The sequence below is a fragment of the Camellia sinensis genome, chromosome 4, assembly GCF_055761805.1.
Source record: "Camellia sinensis isolate YWXY chromosome 4, ASM5576180v1, whole genome shotgun sequence".
NCBI classification, from domain to species: domain Eukaryota; kingdom Viridiplantae; phylum Streptophyta; class Magnoliopsida; order Ericales; family Theaceae; genus Camellia; species Camellia sinensis.
Window position 1 is genome coordinate 179,701,429 of NC_138964.1, and position 25,213 is coordinate 179,726,641.

Consider the following 25,213-nt stretch of genomic DNA (forward strand, 5'->3'; position numbering starts at 1 on the left):
TACAGATGGTGAGGTACTAATTATATAGGAGAGGATTGGGGAGTAGGTGAGTGTGTGTGGTAGGTGAGGTGAGTGTGTGTGGTAGGTGAGTTGAGTGGAGGTGGTAGGTGATGATATATTTTAACAGCCCCCCGCAAACTCAAGGAGGATAGAAACTAACCAACTTGAGTTTGGAGAGAGGAGCAAAACAAGAAAATACATAAAAATAAAAAAAGATAGGAGACACTGTATGGTCGTGTCAGACCGTTGGTGAAGACACTGAAAGGTGGTGTCATAACGTTGTAGAGGACACTGTATGGGGGTGTCATAACCATGTAGAGGACACTGTATGGTGGTGTCATAACGGTGTAGAGGACACTGGATGGCGGTGTCAGACCGATGTAGGAGACAGTTTATGGGGTCATGTCGGACCGTTGAAAAAGCTAACCGGAATCAACTGTCGGGACAGTTTATAGGGTCATGTCGGACCGTTGGAGATGCTAACCGGAATCAAATGTCGGGACAGTTTATAGGGTCATGTCGGACCGTTGAAAAAGTTGCACCCTCAAAAGGTGTGCCCAATGTTGTCAAAAGGCGTGCCATCAAAAGGCGTGCCCAATTCATCAAAAGGTGTGCCGGACATGATGGCGAGGCACGTGGGCGCCTTGGCTTGCGTGCCCGTTTGTCGGCTGGTGGCAAGAGGCGCGCGATGCGCGTGGCTGCCTCGGCTATAAGACGGAGGCTGAGGCTGAGGCAGAGAAAAGCTGCGAAAAACCTCTGAAAAAAAACTTCGTTGTGCTGAGAGAGAGAGTCTGTAACACTCAGTTGTCCAGAAAATGGCCTCGTCCTCGTCTTCCCGTGGACTGCTCACCCTCTTTCCCGACCTCAACGAGTCAACGAGAGAGAGAACTGGTGCGGTGGCACTGGAAACTCAACCAAGCGCCCCGGAGTTTGCCCCGTTGAACTTTCCGATGCGGTCTGTGGAGCAAAGAATGGCAGTGCAGTCGGATGTGGAGGCCAATCAGTATACTTTGAAGGCATGTGTGGAAAGCATGACGGCGGTCACAAATTTGTCGAACCGGCTGCAGAGTAGGACAAATGAGGTGCAGCAGCTAAACGCCCAACTGGCTCTGCTCCAACGCATGTATAAGGATGCGCGAGCAGAGATAAGTGTGCTAAAGGCAGAAAACAAGGAGCTGAAGCGGAAGGCCACTGTGATGTTCCGATTTGGAGGTCCGCCATATGCTGCAGTGGAGGAGTATGGGGGTGTGAACGTGCTCGGTGGACTAGGAAGCACTGAGGCAACACCGTCAAGGGCTGCCCAGGACGGAGGCAAGAAGAAGAGACCGGCGGCTGAGTAGAGAAGAAAAATCCCACTGTGGGTGTGGTTGTTTTTTTGTTTGTTTGTTTGTTTTTTTTTTTTTTTTTTTTTTTTTTTTTTTGGTGTAAAATTGTGATCGGGGTGGATCTCTGAGATGAATAAAATATGGTTTGGTGTGCAAAGCTATATGGTATGAATAGAATGGGAAAAAGATTAAAAATAATGTGAAAGAAAAATAAAGAAAGAAATAATAAGAATATATGTGAAATCAAAATGAAAGATGGGGGAAATAAGCAAAGTGGATGGAGAAAATAAATAAAAAAGAATGGAGTTGGAAATCCAACGGAGGAGAGATGATTTTTTTTTTTTTTTTTTTTTTTTAAATAAAAAAAGAGATATATATATATATATATATAATAAAAAAAAAGTGGGGAACAAGCTGAGAGCATCAATGAAGGTTTAGAATAAAAAATAAAGTTTGATTAAAAAAAAAAAAAAAAAAAAAAAACGAGAGTGAGAATCAGGAACCAAAGTGCAGCTGTATCCTTGAGTTCTCAGGAGATAGGAACCAAAGTCTGGTTGATGAATCAGGACCGCTTTATTATGGGGGCAAATCTGATTACTTTGTCTATGCCGAATATTGCTGAAAAGCAGAACTTGTTACACTCGGAAGGATTGCTGAGAGAACAATACAGATAATTTGTTCCAGTCCCAGGACTCCATGCTTGGGGACATGACAGCAGCACCGACACCGAATGCAATGATAACAAAGACCATGCTTTTCAAACACCCATGGCCACGTGATAGCCTTCCCAATATTAGCTTACAGTACTTGTCTGCATCCTTGAAGAGCGATTGACGAGCAGTATCCTCTCCACCAGCCAACGCTTCCTCATTCTTGTGCCTGAAACTCTTGAGGGTTTCTCTCAGAGCATCAAGAGAAGACTGCTTCACAGAAAACTCCTTCCATTCCTCGGCAAGCTTTCTCAGAATAGAAACACTCACGTCTACTTTTTCAATATAGATCTTGTCCCACTGCTTGTAACAATCAGGGTTTTGTGTCAAGCACCAGATAAAAATGCCCGTTGCTTCCTTGGACAGCTCAGGGTTGCCTTCTCCAGCTGCTTTCAGTACAAGAATCATTATTTGCTGTGAAACTTGTTTCATGGCTTTGCTTCCAGTAGAACCAGCAAGAGCCACCTCTTTGAGAGCAGGATATACTGCCTCAAACCTTTCAGTTGCTGTTATTCGAGCAGAGGAGGCAGGGAATGTCACCCGCATCAACAAGTCAAAGGCCGAAGGTGGCAACAGACGCTCCCCTCTTTTGACAGCTCCATTTACCAAAATGGTACGAGCTTTGGGGACAGACAAAATTCTTTCCACCAACTGTAAAATCAAATCTCTGGATTGCGGATTACAATTTGATTTGCCACCAACTATAGGCAAGAGGTTGTGTGCCCACGCATACAACCCTACAGTAAGATCTCCTTGACAGGCCTGAACTATAATCCATACAATGACTGGAAGCTTATCTGGTCCTTGAAACTTAGAATTTTGATTCAATTGGATATTGGTAATGGAGGTGGAGTACGCCTGCGACGAAGCAACCGTTCTTGCCGAGGACTGCGAAGGTGAAGCGGCGGCGCGCGGAAGTCGTAGAAGATGCGGGATGGGGTTATGTCGAGTGTTTGTGTGTGTGCTTGGACAGTAGCTGGGGAGGAAGCACATGCAGAGTGATCTGGTATGTGTTGAAAAACTCCAGCAGGCAGCGAAGGCAAAGTTGCCGGCCGGCTGCCTGCCGGAAAGAATGGAGTATAGGCCTAAATCTTATTGCTCTGATACCATGTAAAAAATAAATTGATGTATATTATTGATTGATGTCTGATTGATCTGATATATTGATGTGTAAATTACAGATGGTGAGGTACTAATTATATAGGAGAGGATTGGGGAGTAGGTGAGTGTGTGTGGTAGGTGAGGTGAGTGTGTGTGGTAGGTGAGTTGAGTGGAGGTGGTAGGTGATGATATATTTTAACAAACACCATAATCTTTTCAATACATAACCTCCAAATTAACAGGAAGTGCATGTGACTGAAATTTGATGAGTTTGACCAATCTGTCCTCCCAGTCACTTTATAAGCATTTAAACAAGAAGATCATGCTCCCACTTGTATTTCTTATTCTGCAACTCTATTTAACTATATTGGTCACAGCAACATGACTGCCAAAGTTATACCATGAATCAGGTAACTACCAGGATTCAATCTAGTTCCTGCAATTTTTACTATGATGGTTGTAATCATTCAAGTAGGGATATACTAATGTAGACAATGGTGACTGGTAAGTAGCATCAAAAACAGAATTACGTTTTATGATCAAGGTTGCAAGAATTGAACACCCTAACTTTGAGTTGCGACATGATAAATAACTGCACACTAACAACTGAGTACCATGAACCATCATATTACCAAAAATTAAAAAGATCACACAATACACAGAGCTCTATCCATGGTGGATTCTGTTAGTATTAGTACTAACATTAGGTTAGCAATTTCATAACTTGTGTGTGCAACCTTGGGTAGAACACAAGCCACTACAGTGAGGAAAGCACATTGGACTGGCTGCATACTTTGGAAGCTTAAAGTGCTATGAGAGATCTTCAAAGGCATCAAAGGGGGGCTACGGAAAACTTTCATCGGCATAAAGAATACTTTGGACAAGGAAAGACATTTGAGCATATATGTAGGACTGAAAGTGTACTTTACCCAATAAGTATGTGTTCTGTCTATAAATAGGACTGAAAGTGTACTTTACCCAATAAGTGTATGTTCAGAGCAAAAGACAGATACGTTGGGGGAAGGCGGAAGAGGGGGGATTTTTACTTACATAGTTCCGCTTTGGCAAAATTATAAGTCGAATGACGCTTTCAATTCCATTCAAAATAAAGTACCTAAAAAGCAAAGAAACCAAACAATTACAAGGGGAGAGAGAGAGAGAGAGCCAAGTCTACATAGAAAGACAAATCACGTTATAAACATAAAAAATAAAAAAAAAAATAAAGTACTTACAAAGAAATATAAAAGTGAAAAGTGATGGAAAAGCAACTTTACAATTCAAAAAAAGGTGTAAATAGGCATGTCAAATCGATCTTTGCAAGATAAAAGAAACTAACATCACAGAGCCCAGTACAACTTGACAGACACAGTGCTTTATGTGCTGACCATGCAAATTATAGTTTATTCTCAGCTAACAATATCATAGTATACCCTTCTTGGTGTAGAGCAAGTACTTAACTTTTGATGTTTTTCTTTTTTCATTAAGTCAAAGGTATTTTGATGCAAAGCATGCTAACATACACATATATCTGATATTCTTAAATTTATTCAGGAAACCAATAAAATCTTGCATAATGAGAATTCTATCCAAATATACCTTGGGGCTGGTGAGGAAATGATGTCAATCTGATTTTTTAGCTTTTTTGTATTGATTCAAAAGTACACTGTACCACACCTTGCTAGCTCTAATCAAATTGGTTTAACTGTGTTTCCTTGAGTAATGGCCTTATCAAGGTTTCTATCATTTTTGCAAATAAAAAGTTTAAAATATTTGAGTCACACCATCAAGTAATAAGCCACAGGTAGCATAGATAAATCAATGCATTCATTCAATTCAATGGCTTGAGAAGGCTCTTAAAACTTTACAAAATGGTCATGTAACCATAACCCTAAGTGTGAAGTCAAAGCATTTGATAGGGAACTGGGATTGGCACTTTATTATTTCCATTCTTTGGGATGTAAGGTTCACGGGAAAGGACTTGCCAGAAAATTGATACGGAAAGTGGAAATGCCTAGAAATTTGCCAACAGATTGGGTGAAAAGTGAAAGCATTCTGTTCTCTTTTTAGCAAGTCTCCTTTACTACAGCTCTATCACCCTCTACTTTTTTCGATGGGTAAGTGGTCGGTCCCTCTCTATAATGGTTCTATCTCATTTATATGCTTTAGATTTTAAGGTTTTTGGCTTCTTAGTTAACTTATTAAACTCAAATTTGAGGGTTTCCTCCTATTTGTTTTGAGCTTCCATAACTCAATCTCTAGTCTAGAGAGGGTTCTAGTTCACAAACTCATGTTTCAATAAAGGCAAGTTCATTAAATGGTTGTAACCTCTGTTACATGGACTCTTCTACTTTCCCAGAGTACCCGTGTCTACTAGATATGACATGGGTAAGGATGTAGGATGTGTCTGACACTTGTACCCAATTTAGGCACTCAGATCCTTTAATTTGTGAATATATGAAGAAGAAGAAGAAACTCAAATTTACTCATAAAGCCATATTTTTAGCCTCTCACATGAATTGGATATAGAAATTTCATATTTTTCCTAAATCCTATTTAATTTCTAATATATTTCTACGTAATTTACATCATCTCATCCGAGAATAATATATAATATGCAATATATACGTGTATATACCTCATACCCATATCCAATTTTGCATACATAATATGTATCCCTAGATCCTAAAATTTAAATTTATGAAGGTATGACGTTTGGATACACACCCACACCTGATACCCGAGTCCATGTAACATAAGTCATCCCAAATACTTCATTATCACCAGTAAACATTTTTTAGGATGCTATTAAACCATTTGACTAAATCCAGAAAGCTAGATTAGGGCAACAAATGGAGAGTTTGGTTGTAACATTTAAGTGGATCGCTGAGGCATGTTTGCAAGTCCTGGTTGTAAAAAATGTTGTGCAGTCTGAAGGACATGCGACTAAGAGGCAGCGAAGCATTACCTTAGTTTCAAGGACAACAACCACAGTAGTCTAGATCTACTCTGACCTTAATGCATGAAACAACATCATTTTCACCACACACACACACACAAAAAACAGAACACAAAAAAAAAACAAAACAAAACAAAAAGATAAGAAGAAGAGAGAGATCAACTAATTATATTGATATATCATAGTTTTACATGTATATATATAATGTAGTTATAATGATATTAATTTCATTTTAAATATTATGTATGTTTTTATATGTATATACTACATAAAATTATATATATGATAAATAAAGTGAATCTTACAATTCACGATCACATTTTAGCAAAACGATTCATGACTCGACTTGTGATTTGACAACAATGGTGGTCGATGCCTAGAAAGTTCATGCCTTGAAAAGATAGAAATCTTGCATGTATGTATTATTGTCTATTTTGTTTAAGTTTGGAATCATTTTGAGAATTGAGGGGGGTTTTGGAACCGATTTTGGACTCCTAGCATGAGATTTTGTTTTCAAGTTTCTGGTCAATTCCATAATCGATTAGCTAAATCAGAGAGAATCCCACCAAACAAACCAAAAAGGTCGCTAATCAATTCTCCCATTCTCCCACTAAGCATACTAATAGAGGTTGCTCAATGCTAATCGATTAGAAAAACCAAAAAGATCATAAAATTGATTCCTCAATCTATTCTGTCACTATTTGAACAAGAATCCAAGTGTGTTCTAGGGCTAAGTAAGCACTCGCACACCCAAGTGTTCCATTATTCCGTTATTTTCAAAAAATATCTATTTTTACTAACCCTTGACTTATTTACCATTTATATGCATTTTTAAAACTTTGATTTAACTTTTGGGGACTTTTATGGCATGTATTATCCCCTTAGAATTTATCAATTGATTTCCCTCTTCCCTGTTCATGGACTCAAGTCACGAGATCCGGGACATAACAAGTAAATTTCATCAAAATCCCCACTTCTATAATCATAACCTTTGTTCAATTCGTATATGCCCTGATCCTAAACCATAACAAATTGTATACAAGATAAGAAACTGTTAAGTATTAGTGTATAAGGGTAGTTATGTCTTTTGTTCCTTTAGTCTTTTATTATAAGTATGTGTAACCTTAATATGTTTAGTGGTGTGAAATAATATACAGCAGCAGCAGTGCTCTCTCTTTTCTTCCTCTCTTTCTTTTCGTTCTTTTATGCAAATCTAACATGGTATCAGAGCTTCATCTTCCTCCTTAAAGATTCTTCTCTTGTTTCTTGTTTCTTTCGTTCTTCCCTCTACACAGAGGAAAAAAAAAATTCCTTTACGGTCGAAATTTGATGGGTTTCCACCATAGATTTTTATTTTGATTTTTTGATGAGTTTTTAAGTGTTTTTTCAATTTTTGTTGATTTTTGGAAAAATCGATTGATTTTTTTGGAAGTCCCTGCTGGGGCTTGTTTTTGGCTGTTTTTTCCTTCCTCCCTCTACCTTGGGAACCGACTGGGACTATCCTAGGGTTGGGAGGACTGGTTTTGATGATTTGGCAAGGTTTCACTCTATTTTTGTCGATTTTCCTCAGTTTCAGCACGTTTTCTCTCGGTTTCTGACTGGTTTCGGCCTCTCCAGCCCCTGTTTCGGCTTTGTTTTTGTCTCTAAAGGTAACTTTTGTCCCTAAGTTGAGTTTGTGGATTCGCCTCTGTTTGTTTTTGCTGTTTTGGGCTGGTATTTGTTTTTTTTTTCTATTGTGGGCATTAATCTTGAATGGCTGAGGGTGAGACTAAGGATACAATTAGTGATGAGGGTGGCCTCCGTCGTGTTATGACTCTTATCGACAATCCCTCTCTTCAAATTAGTCCCGTTAAATTGCATGGTTCCAACTATTTGATTTGGTCACGCTCCTGTGATCTTGTTATTGCTGCTCGCCGTTTGACTGGCTACATTACTGGTTCTCTTCCCCTACCGGATGGTGATGACTCACTCCATACTCAATGGATTTCTGAAAATGCTCTTGTTATGACTTGGCTAATCAACTCTATGTAGCCCACTATTAGTCGAAGTTTCCTTTTATTAGATACTGCTCATAAGATTTGGACAGCTGCAGCCCAAATATACTCCCAACAAGGTAATGATGCGCAGGCGTATGAGTTGAGGAAGAAGCTTCGAAGTTTAGATCAGAAAGATAGATCACTCGTAGTCTACTATGCTGAGTTGAGTAGTTTGTGGTAGGAACTAGACTATTACCAAAGCTTCCAGGCTGTTTGTTCTCGGGATGCCACGTTGTTTCAACAAACCGTTGAGAAAGAGCGTGTGTATGACTTTCTTGCTGGCTTGAACTTGGAGTATGATCAAATTCGCGTCCAGGTGTTGGGTCGTTCACCTTTTCCCACCCTACGCGAGGCTTACGCCCTTGTCCAACAAGAGGAGAGTCGTCGTAGTGCTATGGTGCATTCCTCTATTTAGGATCGTTCTGCTTTAGCTATTGCTCCTCCTACTCAGGCTCTTCGGCCTAGTCTGGTTCAGGGGAGTCAGGGTACACTGGTTAATCGAGATTGCTTGAAGTGTGATTATTGTGGAAAAGACAGACATGATCGAGAGCATTGTTGGAAACTGAATGGTCGCCCTACTTGGGGTCGAGGTTGTGGTAGTACAGCTCGACCTCAAGCACATGTGTCCGAGATTGCTGTGAGTCTTTCTGAGCCTAGCACTCTTTCCCAGGATGAGTTGCACACTCTCAGGCGTTTGATGGCTCGACTTGACTCTCCTTCTACCACAGTTTCTTCTACTTCCGCTTCTTCCAATTTTGCCAACACAGGTATTCCTGCTAGTACTCTTAGTACCTTATCATCGCCTTCTTGGATTATTGATTCCGGTGCCACCGACCGCATGACAAGTGCCTCTAGTCTTTTCTATTCTTATTCTCCTTGTTCCGGCCAAGACAAGGTTCGAGTGGCTGATGGCACTTCATCCTCTGTCTCTGGCAAGGGTTCGGTTCATTGTTCATCTTTGCTTTCTCTTTCATCTGTGCTTCATGTTCCTACTTTTTCCACTAACCTGCTTTCTGTTAGTAGTCTTACTACTTCTCTAAATTGCTCAGTGACATTTTTTCCTACTCATTGTGTCTTTCAGGACCTGGCTACGGGGAAAACAATTGGCAATGGTAGAGCACAAGGTGAACTATACTTTCTGGATGTCGTTCCTCCTGTCATCCCATCTCAAGCTCTCAGCACTACTGGCTCTTCTCTTTCTCTCCTTCATCAGTGGCATCGCCGTTTGGGTCATCCCTCCTTCAGTATTTTAGAGAAACCTTTTCCTTCTTTAGTTCGTGATTGTCCTAGGAGTATTTTTTGTTGTGATGCTTGTGAACTTGCAAAGCATAAACGTACTTGTTACCCTTCAATTAATAAAAAAAATACTTTTCCTTTTATGCTTATTCATACCGATGTGTGGGGCACTTCCCCTATGGTTTCTACTTCTGGGTATCGATAGTTTGTTACATTTATTGATTGTTTTTCCCATGTGACTTGGATTTACTTGCTTCGAACTAAAAGTGAAATTTTTTCTTGTTTCCAAACTTTTCATAAAATGATGACCAATCTTTTTAATGCTCAAATCAAAATTCTTCGTAGTGATAATGGGACTGAGTATGTTGATGGAATTTTTCGGGCATACCTAGAGAAGCATGGCATTTTTTATCAGACTAGTTGTGTTGGTACCCCTCAACAGAATGGGGTTGTCGAACGCAAGAATGGCCATCTTCTTGAAGTTGCTCGCTCTCTCTTGTTTACCATGAATGTCCCTAAGTCATTTTGGGGTGATTCTGTTCTTACCGCTGCTTACCTTATCAACCATATGCCTTCCAATATCCTCCAATTCCAGATTCCTCTTCAACTGCTTCCTGTCGCATATCCCACCTCTTCTCTTTCTCCTCGTGTGTTTGGGTGTGTCTGTTTTGTTCATTTGCAACATCATACTCGTGGAAAACTCGATCCTAAGGCTGTGCGTTGTGTCTTTATTGGTTATTCTGCTACTCAGAAAGGTTACAAATGCTATGATCCTCACACTCGTAAAGTGTATGTAATTATGGATGTCACTTTCCGTGAATCTGTGTCCTCTTTTCCTTCTCCTCCGCCATCTCCTCCGGGGGAGAGTAGTAGTGGTATGGATGAGATTGCGGATGAGGAGATGGCCTATCAACACGAGTTGTCTTTTTTCCTTCCTAGTCAGGAGACTATTATTTGTGGTGAAGGGGAGCCTAATAGTTCTCTTGATGTGGAGCCTGACATTAGTGGTCATTTGGACAGGGCTGATCTTAAGACTTATTCTCGGCATCCGAAAGAGCAAGCATCCCTTGTGCCACCAAACCCATCATCATCCCTCATGCCAGTTCCAGGTAATGCATCTCAATCTATCCCTCTACCTATAGTTGAGAGTCCTGTTGTCAATGATTCGAGTCTTCCTATTGCTCTTAGAAAGGGGGTTAGGGCTTGTACTCAACACCCCATTTCTAAATTTGTGTCATATGATTCATTGTCTTCTATATATCGTGCTTTTGTTACGTCTTTGTCTTCTGCATGTATTCCTCAGGGTTGGACAGAAGCTATCAATGATCCTAAGTGGAAAGTAACTATGGTAGAAGAGATGCAAGCTCTAAGCAAGAATAACACTTGGTAGTTGGTTTCTCTTCCCGGTCGAAAAAAAGCCTGTAGGGTGTAAGTGGGTGTTCACCATCAAGCAGAAAGCAGATGGAACAATTGAATGATACAAGGCACGATTAGTGGCCAAGGGATTTACTCAAACATATGGAATTGATTACCAAGAAACCTTTGCTCCTGTGGCAAAGATGAATTCCATTCGAGCTATTCTCTTATGTGCAGCTAATTTGGGATGGCCTTTACAGCAGTTAGACGTGAAGAAAGCATTTCTCCATGGTGATTTGGAAGAGGAGATATATATGGATATACCACCAGGATTCTCATCTCAGTCTACAGTTGGAAAAGTTTGTAGGTTAAAAAAGGCGTTATATGGTTTGCAACAGTCTCCTCAAGCTTGGTTTAACAGATTCCTAAAGGCTATGTTGAGTTTCGGGTATAAGCAAAGCAATACCGATCACACAATGTTTGTTAAACGTCACGCAAATAAGGTAACTGTGCTTATAATATATGTGGATGACATAATTGTGACAGGTAATGATGAGGAAGAAGTGACACATCTTAAGATGCTGTTGGCCAAGAAATTTGAGATCAAAGACCTTGGTTCGTAGCGGTACTTTCTTGGGATTGAAGTTGCCAGATCTGACAAAGGCATATTTCTTTCTCAGCGGAAGTATATTCTAGATCTTCTTGAGAAAACTGGCATGTTAGGCTGCCGACCTGCTGATTTGCCAATTGAGGCTAATCACCATCTTTGTAGTGGTGCTGGCGATCTTGTGGAGAAGAAAAGGTACCAGCGACTTGTGGGAAGACTTATATATTTATCTCACACTCGTCCAGATATTGCCTACGCAGTTGGGATAGTGAGTCAATTTATGCATAAGCCTCGTGCCCCTCATTTGGATGCAATGTATCGTATTTTGAGGTATCTTAAATCTATTCCTGGAAAAGGGATTTTATTTTCTAATCATAGTCACTTGAGGTTAGAGGCATTCACGGATGCTGATTGGGCTGGTTCTATAGATGACAGGCGATCTACCTCCGGTTATTGTACATTTGTGGGGGGAAATTTAGTCACATGGCATAGTAAGGAACAAACAGTGGTGTCCAGATCTAGTGCAGAGGCAGAATACAAGGTTATGGCGCATGGTACATGTGAATTGATGTGGCTTCATTCCTTGTTGAATGATATTAGCTTTGTTTGTAGTGAACCATTGACACTGTACTGTGACAACAAAGTTGCCATTAGGATTGCTCACAATCCTGTTCAGCATGATAGAACAAAGCATATTGAGATCGACAGACATTTCATCAAGGAGAAATTAAATAAGGGTTTCATATGCATGCCTTTTGTGAAGTCAACAGATCAATTAGCTGATGTCTTTACTAAGGGTCTTAGTAGTAAGGTTTTCCATCCTATTTGCTGTAAGTTGGGCATGAGAGATATCTTTGCACCAACTTGAGGGGGAGTGTTAAGTATTAGTGTATAAGGGTAGTTATGTCTTTTGTTCCTTTAGTCTTTTATTATAAGTATGTGTAGCCCTAATATGTTTAGTGGTGTAAAATAATATACAGCAGCAGCAGTGCTCTCTCTTTTATTCCTGTCTTTCTTTTCTTTCTTTTATGCAAATCTAACAAAAACCAAATGTTGGTGCCATGCCACGATTAAGAAATAGTTCTAATCATAGGAAAAATAAATGAAAAGCAGTTAAAGAAGCATAAGATTTACTTACCCACCCATTTCTGATGACTCTTCTTTGCGAGAAACTAGCTTTTGTGGATTGGCACCTCTCAAGTGACAAAGATTTGACTGCAAATAATAAACTCAACCCATCAACTTTCAGGCAGTAACCAAAGCCATGATTAAGATGAAGGTGAAGGTGAAAACATTACTTCACATACAATAAAACAAACCTTCTCCCTACACCGATCAAGGAGTCAATTTGAACTTTAACTTGGAAATTATGGTAAGATGGGAATCGTTTGTAATTTTAGGAATACTATAGATGGAAATTGAAAGATATAAACAATGGCCTAAGTAGCCACTAAACAACAAAGGGAATATAAACCTCCAACTCACAATAATCATGTTCTCAAGCAACAAAAGGATTAAGCAATTAACATTAAAGTACAGTTCAGAAAATCACACAATAGAAGAGAGAAACCTGATTCCAAAGCCAATACAATCAATCAACAAGATTCTAGTATAGATACCACCAAGCTCACTTAATTGCTCAGTTCGCATTAATATTAGTGGATTTGGTAGATTCAAACAAATAGCCCAAGTGTAGTCTATAGTAGGCCACCAAGCTCTTAGCGTTCATGCCCAAGTTATTTCTTTGTGATACAAGGTGCATTTGGTGCGGTTGCCCAAACTATAATCTCCTATTCACTTGTTCTCAGTATTTTTCTCTAACCCCCAAGCTATCATTTAATAAGTTGTCTAGTCTTTGTTTTGGTATTGAATGAAGAATTCCTACATCACAAGGTTGGTGGCCCAAATCTATTCCTCGAAGCTGGTTCAACTCCCTATCAATTGCTCAGTTTATTGACAACCAAAGCAAATAGACATGGTGATGGGTCCCCATATCCAACCAAACTGCTTCATCAAAATCAAGCACCCCACGCCTCCCTTTTTCTCTTTTGCCCCAGTTCTCCTATTAATAGAAACATGAGATAATTTGGTTTATTTTAGCTTGAAGGCATTAATTTTTTTTTCCCTTCCAAAAGAATTGTGGTTTTCAATAACGGTACTAAGGTACGTATTGTATTGGTGATATAGTCGTATATTGACTAATATCAATAGTGTAAACAAATACATCATGAGTACTGGTATCAGAAATCCAAAACGGAAATCCAAAATTCCAATACATAATGGTCAATACGATACATATTGGCCAATATTTAAATCCCTAAGGATAGTACAATACATTGATTTGAGACAATATTATGTCATTGCAATTTTAACAAATAATTGCTTTTGACTAAAATGTTCAATTTAGACAGTGATTTCACGTTAGTTCACCGTGGAACAAAATATTTAGGCTATTTCAATTCACGCAACATGAAACTTTGATTCTTGGAATCATTTACAGTTTTTTCAACTTTCATATTCATAGAATCATAATTATTCAGAATAATTGTATTAAATTTAATTTAGAATTTGCTCTATTATGGTTGAGAGATGAGTAGTGTTCACAACTAAAAGAATCATTCACTCGAGCAAGACTCCACAACATTTCATATAACCTATGGCTTTATTGATTGTATCCTTTTATCAAACAAAATCAAAATGTGATTTTGTAATCGATCTATAAACAATTTCGAAATTTTCTACTTTTCTTCTACTAAAATCTTTTAACATGGACCCTAGAAAGGTCCTCAACCACTCCAGTTGCAAATATATCATTCAATTTGAAGAACAATGGCTGTACACCAATAGCCTTGGTCATTGACTAGTACCCTGATTGCCAACTTCATAAATTCAGTTCTTGTCCATCACAAACACGGTGGTATGAATTTTCCGTAGGGATCATATTGAACTTTTCAGGAACCAACTATCCACTTATTCACACGGATCAAATCACAACTACCAAAATGAAATTACCCAATATAATAATATATACACGCATCTTTAGCTAAGGAGATAAACATTAGCCTTGAGACAAATAGCACCCCTTTGATGAAAGAGAAACACGAGAGATAGAGCCACTAACCTTTAACATTATAGGAAACTGCCCAAAATTGAACTTTTCTCTAATAACAGCTCCATTACCATATTGAAAGCAAACATCCGCCAGGAATTTCCCCGAATATGTAATTTTAGCTTGTCTACACTGTTACAATAAAGTGCTTTCCTAATGAGACCCAAAAAAAATCAAAAGTTCTAAAGTTTAGGTGTGAAGGTAATCGCTTACTTCAAAAGGATACAAAGCTTCGTGCATTCTCTGGGAAATGCCTTCCTTTTGAGGACGGAATAGTCGTGGCTTTTCAAACCAGAGTACGATGCGAGTCAAGAAAGAACGTCAATGAAAAAAAATCAGAAACTCGAATAAAATGGCTAAAATCGAAAACAATAAAATTCAAAAATATTCTCCAAAAGAGCATAAAAAAGAATTAACCCTTTCCGCTGCTGCAGAGAAAGTGGAAGAAAATAAAATTGTAAGCTCGGTTCAGTCCAAGAATCATCACTCTTTCTGATAATAGAATTACCAAAACTCAATAATCACAATTTTATGCATCTTCAATCCTTTATCAAAAAAACAAAATTCATCAAAACTGCACCAAAAAAAGGGGAGGCAATTTTCCCATCAAATCCAATCCTTGGTCAATTTTTTCATCAAATTGGCTAAAAGTGTGCTTCAACTATTTCATCAAACCTGCATCAAATAAAGGGCGGGAGGCAATTTTGTCATCAAAACAATATGAACCAAATCTTTCGCCAAATTCTCAAAGTTCCTATCTTTACTCAAATTTTGATGAAATTTGAAAAAGATGAAGGAATAGAGATGGTTTTATTTCATCAAAAATGGCTAAAACAGGATTTTAGGGTAAGTTGGAAAATTTTCAAAAAATATTTGATAGGACATGCTTTTAACCAAATTTTCACTCAAAATCCTCTAAACCTTATAATCTTTTACTTTTTTTTTCCTACGATTTTTGAGCAACCAAACAGAACATGAATTAAAGAATGAGAAAAACGGAAGTGAAGGATATTTCGCAGCTTCTTCTTGGTGAAAGGGTCGAAGACTTCAACGGGACTGATGCTGACGAGCATGGTCTCCAATCCGTAGCTGACCATGTGATCGAATGACTCTATGTGGTGCTTTACCAGCTCTTTCAGAGGCTCGTAGTCCGGAGGTGCAGACGAATAGCCCACCATTTTTATCGACACTTGTTCGTTTTCTCTTAGGTCTCTCTGTTTGTGTGTCTCGGAGCTTTTGGTTGTGTGGTGTTTGTTCTTACAGACGTTTATAAACGAAAGGGTTTGTTGTGTGAGACTCGGTTTTTCGAAGGCCTTTTCGGCGATGAGGGTTTAGGGTTTTGAGAGACACTGAGCCGGTTCTGTTTCAATCGACCACGTGGCAATAGAAGGCACCTGCTGAGAAGTAGGGAAAAAAGTAAATTTTTTTTTGTTTTCTCGTTTTTTATTTTATAACGTATAAAACAATAAATAAATTGTTGTGATTTACATAAGTCAATAAATTTTTTTGTTTTTAATTGGCAAAATAACTGGAGATGTAACACGTGGCTTATTACCAATAGAGGTCGGTGGAGTTAGTAAGGATCGAACTCTTCAAAACTTAAGGTTCGATTTTTGCTATGGATGTTACGAGTTGAGTTTGTGACAGATTTGTCTTAATTTACCCCACTCCTTTTCATATTAGATACAGGATAAATCGGGAATGGCCGGTGTAGGGTAGGGATGGATTTTTTTTATAAGTTACAAAATAAAAGTATTAATAAAAACTATAATATATTATGGATAATAATTCATACTTAATAAGAATGGTAACAAATTAGATATAAAATAAATAATTAAAATTTAATATTAAGTATAGTATTCTAGTATTTTAATTTTATTATAATAGACAAGATTAAATTATATATATTATATACATATAAATATATTTAATAAATATAATCGGGAGCGGGGGAAGCAAATCCCCGCATCCTTAATGAGAGAGGAAAACCCGTGCAAGGCGAGGGCAAATGCAAGACAAGGACAGAGAAAATGGCTATCTTTAATTTTCACTATTAGCAATTGTAATGACTCCGACCTCCGATTAATGCTCATTCATGATTAATTATGCTTAATAGTAATTTAAGAAGGATTTGGGATTTAATTGCATGTGTGAGAGGGTAATTTTTGGAAAAAATTGGGCCGAGCTTCGAGTTGGGTTTTGAGGCCCAAAACGCAGAGGACTAGGTAAAAAGGCCGTACTGAATACTCCGGCCTAGAGGGCAAGGTTACTCCGGCCTTGGGGAGACAAAGTTACTTCGGCCCAAGGAGGTGAGTTTATTCCGACTCAAGAAGAGATAGTTGCCTCGGCCCAAGGAAGAGTAAGGCTACTCCGGTCCAGAGACAACTCGGAGTAGGACCGGTCTTAGAGTTAGTCCGGTCGCAGTATGTTCTGGGAAGACCGGTTTCGGAATTAGTCCGGTCGTAACACACTCTGGTTAAGTCGGTCAGAACTTGTTACTTGGAAGTTTGATCTAAGCACACCAAGGTTGAACAGGGGCAGCCGAAGTAATGAGTTAAAGGAGAAGACCGAGCTAAGGATAGTTCGGCCTTCTCTGTGGCTCAGCATAGCCAGTGTTATTTCGGTCGTGTGGTAGTTCGGCTATGGAGAAAACCATCCCACTTGGTTTAAGCAGTGGGGGAGGGTGTAAAAGGATAAGCATTATCCTTTGGAGTATGAATCCTAGGAGGACTCTGCATGGAGAAATACAAGTCCTACCAGGATTGTGCCACGGGAAACTTATAAAAGCCTACAAGCATCACCTTGGAGGAGGTAATTGAACACAATACTTTTGGAGAGCATAAAACTTTGTCTATTTGTCAAGCTTACTGACTTAGGCATCGGAGAGGTTTCCGGCACACACCCGCCGGCTAGCTCACGTTTGTGTTTTCAGGTGACAAAGCAACGTCGTACGGAGGAGCGTGGACTTGGTCAACAGGATTATACGAGGAGAATTATTTCTTCCCCGTACAATGTGTATTGCATTATTTATGTGTTTCTATCTGTTTGTGATAAAATGATATGTTCATGTCTTTGACTTTACATTGAGAATTGAAAGCCTTATCGGCGTCCGAATCAGAAATCGACTTGATTTATGCGCCAGTTAGGATTTATAGAATTTTATGGTAGGTTTAATTAAAATTTGGTTCGAACCGATTAAATTAGATTAAATCATGTTAATTTATACTTGTTTGAGTAAATTACCAAAATATCACTTGGTGGGCCACTATCTAAACCATTGTTTAGACTTGAATTAGGTGTTTTGTTTTCATCACTCTTCTCCATCCACAAGACCAATTCGAAAGAGAGAGAGGGAGAGTAGGAAAATTTGAGTTCATCAAGAATTTGGCTAGGAAATTTGAATAATTGAAGAAATGATTGTATAATTAGGCTCCTACACCTTAACATTCAAGACATAAGGTAGAGAATTCATCTTTTCCATTGTGATTTTGAGTTACTTCTTGCATGGTTCATGGTGAATTAGAGTTTAGAGTCAAGTTTTGATTCTAAATGTTGAATTGAGTAGGAATTATTGCATGCATGTGTATATCATGAAGTTTGAGGTTGTTTTCATAAGAATTCTTGCATGCATGTCCACATTTTTGTTATAGTTCATGAACTCACCATGTTTTGAAGTTAAATCTTGCATTTGATCATGTTTTGGAACTTTGGAGTTTCAAGGAACCCATGCATGTGTTGAATTTGCATTGTTCTTCCTGTTCTAGAAGTTTCTTTGAAAATTGTGTTTAATTGAACTACCTTTAGGTTTTGATTTTGCAAATTGATCTTTGAAACATGTCATATTATGAGTTTACTAGTGTTTTCCGGAAAATTAGCCCAAAAGGATCGCAATTGATGCATTGTAGTTGAGTTTTGAGCTTGAGGTTCGAATTTGGAAATTCCAGATTTTGGACTCACGCTCAAGCAGGGAACTCCACGCTCGAGCGTACATACTAGGTTCATGCAGTACGCTCGAGCGGGTAAAATGACGCTCAAGCGGGAATTTCGTGTATCCAGTACTTCGCCTGTGTTTACAGTCCGCTCGAGCGGGGTAATGCACGCTCGAGCGATGACTTGTGTCTCACGCTCGAGCGGGTATCGAGCGTCCATTGAGCGTGAATTTCATGCATCCAGTACTTTTACTGTAGCTTGCAGTCCGCTCGAGCGGAGTAATCCACGCTCGAGCGGATTCCTTTTGCCTGCATGTTCGCTCGAGCGTAGAAGGCCATGCTCGAGCGGGACCCCTGTTTCAGCAAAAAATTTTAAATCGCATCTCTGCATCCTCATTTCATCCTAGGCATTCCTAGGCCATGTTTTAGACCCCATAGTGAGGGTAGGAGATTAGAAACACACTAAGAGCCAATGAAATAAGTTTTGTACAAGTAGAACGTGTGTTTCAAGTGTATATCTGTTATGTGTCGTGTAGGTCACGTGCCATGCCCTGTTTGATCGATCTGCTCTGTCTGTCTATCTCCAAGCCCACTGTGAGTAATAACTCTGTAAAGTTATGTTCAACTTAAGTATTTTCTAACTGGTATTGTATGATCTGTTTTCTGAAATGCTATCTTATGAATTATGAATGAATGTCCTATTTTCTGAAAAGTAATTGTGGTACCCTTAGTTCACGTGGCCCTTGCCTGGGGGTAACAATACCATCGCTACTTGCGCGCAAGATATGGACCCTTGTGGTCGTTGGTACCAACTATATGTGTGGGTCTCCGGACCAATCTGATCTGATAGCTAATAGGTGTACCACGTATGATCTTATGTAAAATCTGAATATGATAATGTATATGAATCTGTTTCTGTTTTGAAGTCTGATTATGCTCTGATTTAAATGATGGATTATAACTTGTGCTGGACATCATTCATATAACCCATTTACTCTGTTATTATTCACTGGGCATTCGCTCACAGTTTATATTATATATGTAGGTGAGCCAGCATTTGACCAGGGCCAGAGTTGACGGCCTTCTGTTTCGTTTTTGTCAGCCAACCGCTGTGCCTCCCGAGGAGGTTCCGATCGAGTCTAACGCCAAGGTTGTTTTTGTATTTCATGCTAGTCTTTGTGTAAACACTGTATAGTCAGATCTTGGGAAGTTCACTTCTGTAAATATTTTGTAAATACTATGTATCTAGACTGGCATGTTTATATATATATTTATAAGTTTTGAAATGTTCTGTCCCATGTACGTTATCACAGCTCATTGGACCTTGTTTATTTTGTATTATTGCTTCCGCAACCCCTTATTATTTGTTAATCGGTTCAGAGGCCTTTGGTAATCCACGGATTACTGGCCGGTTACGATGCTGAACCCATAGGGGCGGGTTTGGGTCGTGACAGCAATCCTCCTTAATGGACAATTTATAACTCCAATATAAGTTTTCGTTGAGACCTTTGGCTTGCCCTGACTCTAGATTGAGGTAGTCTCCTCTCAACTAAACTTTTTAAGGTAAATTACACTAACACCCCCTAAGGTTTATGCTTATTACAGTTCTCCCCCTCACCTTTTGGAAATTATATCTCCCCCCTAAGGTTTAAAGTTTCATTACAGATTCCCTCCTTCAGTAATTTAATTTTTTTAAATACCAATTTTGCCCTCACTAGGTAAATTACATTGACACCCCTCACATTTTAGAAATTACAATCCCCTCCCTAAGGTTTAAAGTAGCATTACCAATTGGCCTCTCGGTTAGTATTAGTTGGAAAAAAAATTAATTGGAAAAAAAATTATTTGAAAAAATAATAATAATTGCAACAAAAAATTTGTTAGTAAAATTTTTAAATTTCTTTTTAAAAACTAATGTAACTCATTTTTTGAATTTACGTTTTTTCCTCAAATTTATAAACTGAGACTACCATTTATAAACAAAAAAAAATTATCAAACAAGTTTTTATGATAGTTTTTAAAATTTTTGTAAATATAAATTGAAAACTGAAAATGAAATGATTACCAAATAGGTTTCAGATGGTAAAAATATCGTAAAATTAACAAATAATTAAATAAGTTACCAACGTAAGAAATGACTTATCAAAAGATTCTTAGGCTATGTATGGTTTGATTTTTATAAATTTTTTTAAAAAATTAAAAATTAATTTGGTTAAGAAATAAAAAATAAAAAATAATTATCATTTAAGGGTAAAAAAAATTACCTTTCCATTTTGCATTAGTACACAGCCCAATCCTTTATACGAAGCATCACTGTAGATTTGAAACCCATCAGTACCATTAAGTAAGGTTAGGATCGATGCAGTCACCGGTCTGAATTTCAATTCTTGAAAGGCTGATTCACGCTGACCATTCTAATCAAATTGTACATTCTTCTGTGTCAATTGTGTCAATGGCATTGCAAGCTTTAAGAAGTCTTTCACAAATCATCTATAATAACCAGCCAACCTGTAATAACCCTCATCACTGCTTACCGATAAACATTGATTACCGTCAAACTGAACTGATTATGACTGATAATTGAACTGATTAAAGTACTGAACTGACTGACTGAAAACTGGAACTGAATTGACTGAGTATGTGTGTTAATCTGTATTCTATCTGTTTGATTGTTTACTTGATCTATTCACGTTTTATGTTTAAACTGCTAATTGAAGGCCTTATCGGCGGCCGAACCAGGAATTGATTGATGTTTTATGATCCTCATAATTAATGTGATTTTATGGTGTATTTGTCTGAAAACTTGATTAGGTATGATTAAATTAGATTAAATATTGATCAATTGCTTAAGTTGGCCCTATTTACTAAACTAACCCTTAGTGGCCCACTCAATACAATATATTTGAGCCTCATTAGACACGTAGGCAACATTTTGTTCAGCCATTTCCTTGCTCTTGCCGACTTGAAAGGGAGGGAGGGAGAGAAAGCTTGAGTTCTTCACAATCTGCTTAGAAACTTGAAGAATTTGTAGGAGATTTGCATAGTTGAGCTTCCTTGCCTTGAATACTAGACTTAGGTAAGAGAATTTAACCTTCTATTACTATATTTGAACTTGTTCGTGCTTAGTTTTTGAGCCTCTAGTGATTTGAGCCTTGAATTGGTCCATATATGTTAAATTGGAGCCTAGCTCATGCATACATGCCTTTATTTTGAAGTTTTGAAGTTATCTATCGTCAAATTGTACATGCATGCCCATATTTTTACAAAAGACCATGAATTCATCATGTTTTTGAAAGATTTGGCTCACTGGAGCATGAAATTGAAGCTTTGAATTGGTTTGAATTCATGCATGTTTCCATACTCTCCTTGTTCATGAAAATTGGTTGAAATTGAGTTGAATTAAACACCCTTGGGCTTTGATTTCTCAAATTGAGCTTTGAATCATGTTTTACTATGAGTTTATAAGAGTTTTCCAGGAAATTCAGCCCAAGAGGATCGGTTTTGATGCATTTGAACCTGGTTTTGGCTTGGAGGTGCAATCTGGAATTCCCAGATTTTGCACTTCCTCTCGAGTGGGGATAGTGACGCTCGAGCGTGGAATCCAAGCATCCAGTATTTCTCTGCACTGTTTTACAGTCCGCTCGAGCGTAGGATGGGCGCTCGAGCGGAGGCATGTGTCTCACGATCAAGCGGGCGTCGAGCGCCCGTCGAGCGGAGATTTCACCCATCCAGTACTTTTACAGTACGCTCGAGCGGGAGAGTTGACGCTCGAGCGTGTACCTTTGTTGCATGTCCGCTCGAGCGGGTAAACCTGCGCTCGAGCGGGACTCTGTTTTTCTGAAACTTCTGAAACTGCTTTTTGAGTACGTCTTTGCATCCTCATCCCATTCTAGGCATTCTTAGGCCTAGTTTAAGGCATCTTACTGAGGATATAGATGTAGAACACACCGAGGCATTAGGGGTTAAGTTACTATCTTTCTCAGCTGTGTAGCTTAGTGTGTTCAATCTGTTAACTGTGTAGGGTTGGCGACTGGGGAGGCACGCTCTAGCTTACTGTAACCCATAACTCTGTGAGTAACGATTGTGTAAAGATATGTTCACAAATGATTATCTTCTGAACAACTGAACTATACTGTTTTCTGAACTGATACTGTTAACTGAATGAATGTATGTCCTATATTCTGAACTGTATTGTGGCATCCTTAGCACCTACTGTTTACTGTTACTGTGACAGAAATCTCTGTCGGTTTCCTTGTTGGAACCATTACTGTTTACTGACTGATGGCCATCATTACTGTTCGGTCTTTTAAGACCTACTACTTACTGTACTGTTATGCTAATGGGTGTACCACATATGACTGTACTGACTGAACAACTGAAATACTGTTTAATTGAACTGTTTTCATACTGTAAGGACATTCATTCTTAACCTCTTTACGCATTATGTTATTCACTGGGTTTTAGCTCACTGCTCATATATATATGTAGGTGTTCAGGCACCAGACCGCGGCTAGGAGCGTCAGAGTTACTCCAATTTTGTCAAGCCAGCCTATGTGCCTCACTGCGATGTTCCGAGCCTATCGTGTTAAGGCTTAGGGGTGTTTTACAATTCCTCCTTCTGTACTGTCTTACTGTTTTGTAATAACCGAATGGATTGTATAGACTGCATGTTACTGTACTGTTATGTAATGGATGAAGTCCCTAGTCTGAATGATTGTAAATATTGTGCATACTGTTCTGCACTGTCTACGTACAAATGTATGAAAAGTCTTTTTGCATATAGACTATCACAGCTCATTGGACATTGTTTATTTACTGTTTTGGCTTCCGCCAGGCCCTGTACTCTGTTTTACTATTCTACTGTTCTACAGGCCTTCGGTAATCTCGGATTACTGGCCGGTTACGGTGCTAAACCCATAGGGCCAGGTTTGGGTCGTGACACAACCCCAAGAAATTTCTAACCTCTGTTACATTTGTCGGTCTAGGCCAGTCCACAATAGCTTCGATTTTCTGAGGGTCAACAGAGACGTCATCTTTGTTGATTACATATCCCAAAAATGCTACACTGTCAAGCCAGAATTCACACTTGGACACTTTAGCATACAATTTCTTTTCTCTCAGGATCTGCAAGGTAGTTCTCAAATGATTTTCATATCCTTTCATGTCTTTAGAATAAATCAAGATGTCATCAATAAACACAACGATAAATTCATCGAGATATTGTTTGAAAACCCTGTTCATTAGATCCATAAAAGCTGCAGGTGCATTTGTTACCCCAAATGGCATTACCAAAAATTCATAATGCCCATATCTAGTCATGAATTCAGTTTTCTCTACATCTTCTACTTTGACCTTAACTAATGATACCCAGACCTAAGATCAATTTTAGAGAACACTTGGGCTCCTTGGAGTTGGTCAAACAAATCGTCTATTCGGGGTGGTGGGTATTTGTTCTTAAGGGTTACTTTGTTCAGTTCTTGATAGTCAATACATAGCCTCAAAGATCCGTCTTTCTTTTTGACAAATAAGACTGAAACACCCCAATGTGAGGTATTTGGGCGAATGAATTTCTTGTCTAAGAGTTCTTGAAGTTGGACCTTTAATTCCTTCAATTCAGAAGTCAACATCCTATATGCAGTCTTGGAAATGGGTTGTGTTCCAGGTATTACATCAATGGTAAATTCAATTTCTCTGTCAATTAAATCCCCGGGTAAATCATTTGGAAACACATCAGGAAAATCACAAACTATAGGCACAGTCTCTACACTAGCACTGTCCGAAGATACGGTCAACACACTACACAAGTAGCCCTGACACCCTTTTCTTAACAGCTTTTTGGCTTTGATGAATTAAATCAAGTATAGCGAGGGAACTACTCCATTCCCAGTGAAAGTAAACTCAGGCATACCGGGTGGATGAAATACAACAGATTTACTCACACAATCAATGGTGGCACAGTACTTAGTCAACCAATCCATACCCAGAATACAAGCAAAATAATCGATGCTCAAGGGTAATAAATCAACATATAATATGATTTCGCCAATCATGAGATCACATGCCGGATAAACATAAGCACATATCATGGAACCCCCAGATGGTGTAGATATAGATAGCAAACAGTTCATAGGTTCTAACGGTCCAGTTAATTTCTGAGAAAAATCATGCGATACGAATGAATGTGTGGAACCAGAATCAATCAGCACATATGCATTCTGAGCATAGATAGAAATGATACCTAACACTACTAATTCAGTGTTTTGTACATCTCCAGACACCAAGGCGAATACTCTCCCTTGTCTCAAAGCCTCTTTCCCTGTATTAGCTTTTGTATTCATCTTGGATGCAGAAGCGGATCCGAGTGAGCTTGCCGCTGGATGGTTGGCATTTTTGAGTCTGATAGGACAATCCTTTATCACATGACCAATTTTTCCACACCTGAAGCAGGCGCCTGAAGCTCGATAGCAAACCCCTTTGTGTTTTTTACCACACTCTAAGCAAGTCAGTATAGTACCACTACTTTGGCTTGAGCTACTGCAAGATCCTGTATTTTGTCTTTTATTCCCAGTAAATGAACGACTCTTTTTGAAATTACTTCCAGACCTTTTTCCCATCCAATCAGTTCGTGGGACGAGAGTTTGTTTCTTTGCTGCCAAAATAGCTTCCGCCATTAATGCCCTGTCCAACACGTTCACATACGTGGGTAGATTCAGAACTCCCACCCGATCCAGTATATCTAAATCCAGCCCACCCTCAAATTTGCGGGCCTTTTTGTAGTCTGTGTCCACCATATGAGGAGCAAACCTGGCTAACTCAGTAAACTTAGCCTCATACTCAGCTACAGACAT

The 25,213-nt window shown here is 38.8% G+C and overlaps 3 protein-coding genes across 4 annotated transcripts in view; all 3 read right to left on the reverse strand.

The window, feature by feature from the left end:
- NRPA2 (nuclear RNA polymerase A2) overlaps nt 1–15,821 on the reverse strand; it is a 54,427-nt gene extending 38,606 nt beyond the window's left edge. The window contains exons 1-5 of one of the 2 annotated variants that reach the window (XM_082867034.1): nt 15,449–15,821; nt 14,650–14,732; nt 14,449–14,568; nt 12,470–12,542; nt 4,187–4,250 (exon numbers count right to left, since the gene is read on the reverse strand). Coding sequence is in view for 1 of the 2 variants with exons in the window: in XM_082867033.1 (XP_082723159.1) it covers nt 4,187–4,250; nt 12,466–12,542; nt 14,449–14,568; nt 14,650–14,732; nt 15,449–15,614 (510 nt within the window). In the remaining variant the exon portion in view is untranslated. Of the gene's footprint in view, nt 1–4,186; nt 4,251–12,465; nt 12,543–14,448; nt 14,569–14,649; nt 14,733–15,448 lie in introns of both variants that reach the window. The other variant, XM_082867033.1, reaches the window with a different exon arrangement.
- On the reverse strand, nt 1,938–3,112 carry LOC145789728 (uncharacterized). Its single transcript, XM_082867035.1, has one exon. It carries the CDS (start codon nt 3,026–3,028, stop codon nt 1,961–1,963), a length of 1,068 nt encoding a protein of 355 aa, XP_082723161.1. The 5' UTR covers nt 3,029–3,112; the 3' UTR covers nt 1,938–1,960.
- A 7,901-nt stretch (nt 15,822–23,722) lies between the features above and the next one.
- On the reverse strand, nt 23,723–25,213 carry LOC145824273 (uncharacterized). Its single transcript, XM_082923896.1, has 2 exons — nt 24,336–25,213; nt 23,723–24,161 (listed from the first exon to the last, which is right to left on the reverse strand). The coding sequence occupies exons 1-2, from the start codon at nt 25,211–25,213 to the stop codon at nt 23,723–23,725; spliced, it is 1,317 nt and encodes a 438-aa protein (XP_082780022.1).

What these genes read in the sequence shown, in the direction of transcription:
- LOC145824273 (XM_082923896.1), bottom strand. Translation starts at nt 25,213, where the DNA reads ATGTCTGTAGCTGAGTATGAGGCTAAGTTTACTGAGTTAGCCAGGTTT. An exon ending in TGTATTCTGGGTATGGATTG is followed by an intron (nt 24,162 to 24,335) that starts GTTGACTAAGTA and finishes CTACTTGTGTAG; the next exon opens with TGTGTTGACCGTATCTTCGG.
- LOC145789728 (XM_082867035.1), bottom strand. Translation starts at nt 3,028, where the DNA reads ATGTGCTTCCTCCCCAGCTACTGTCCAAGCACACACACAAACACTCGA.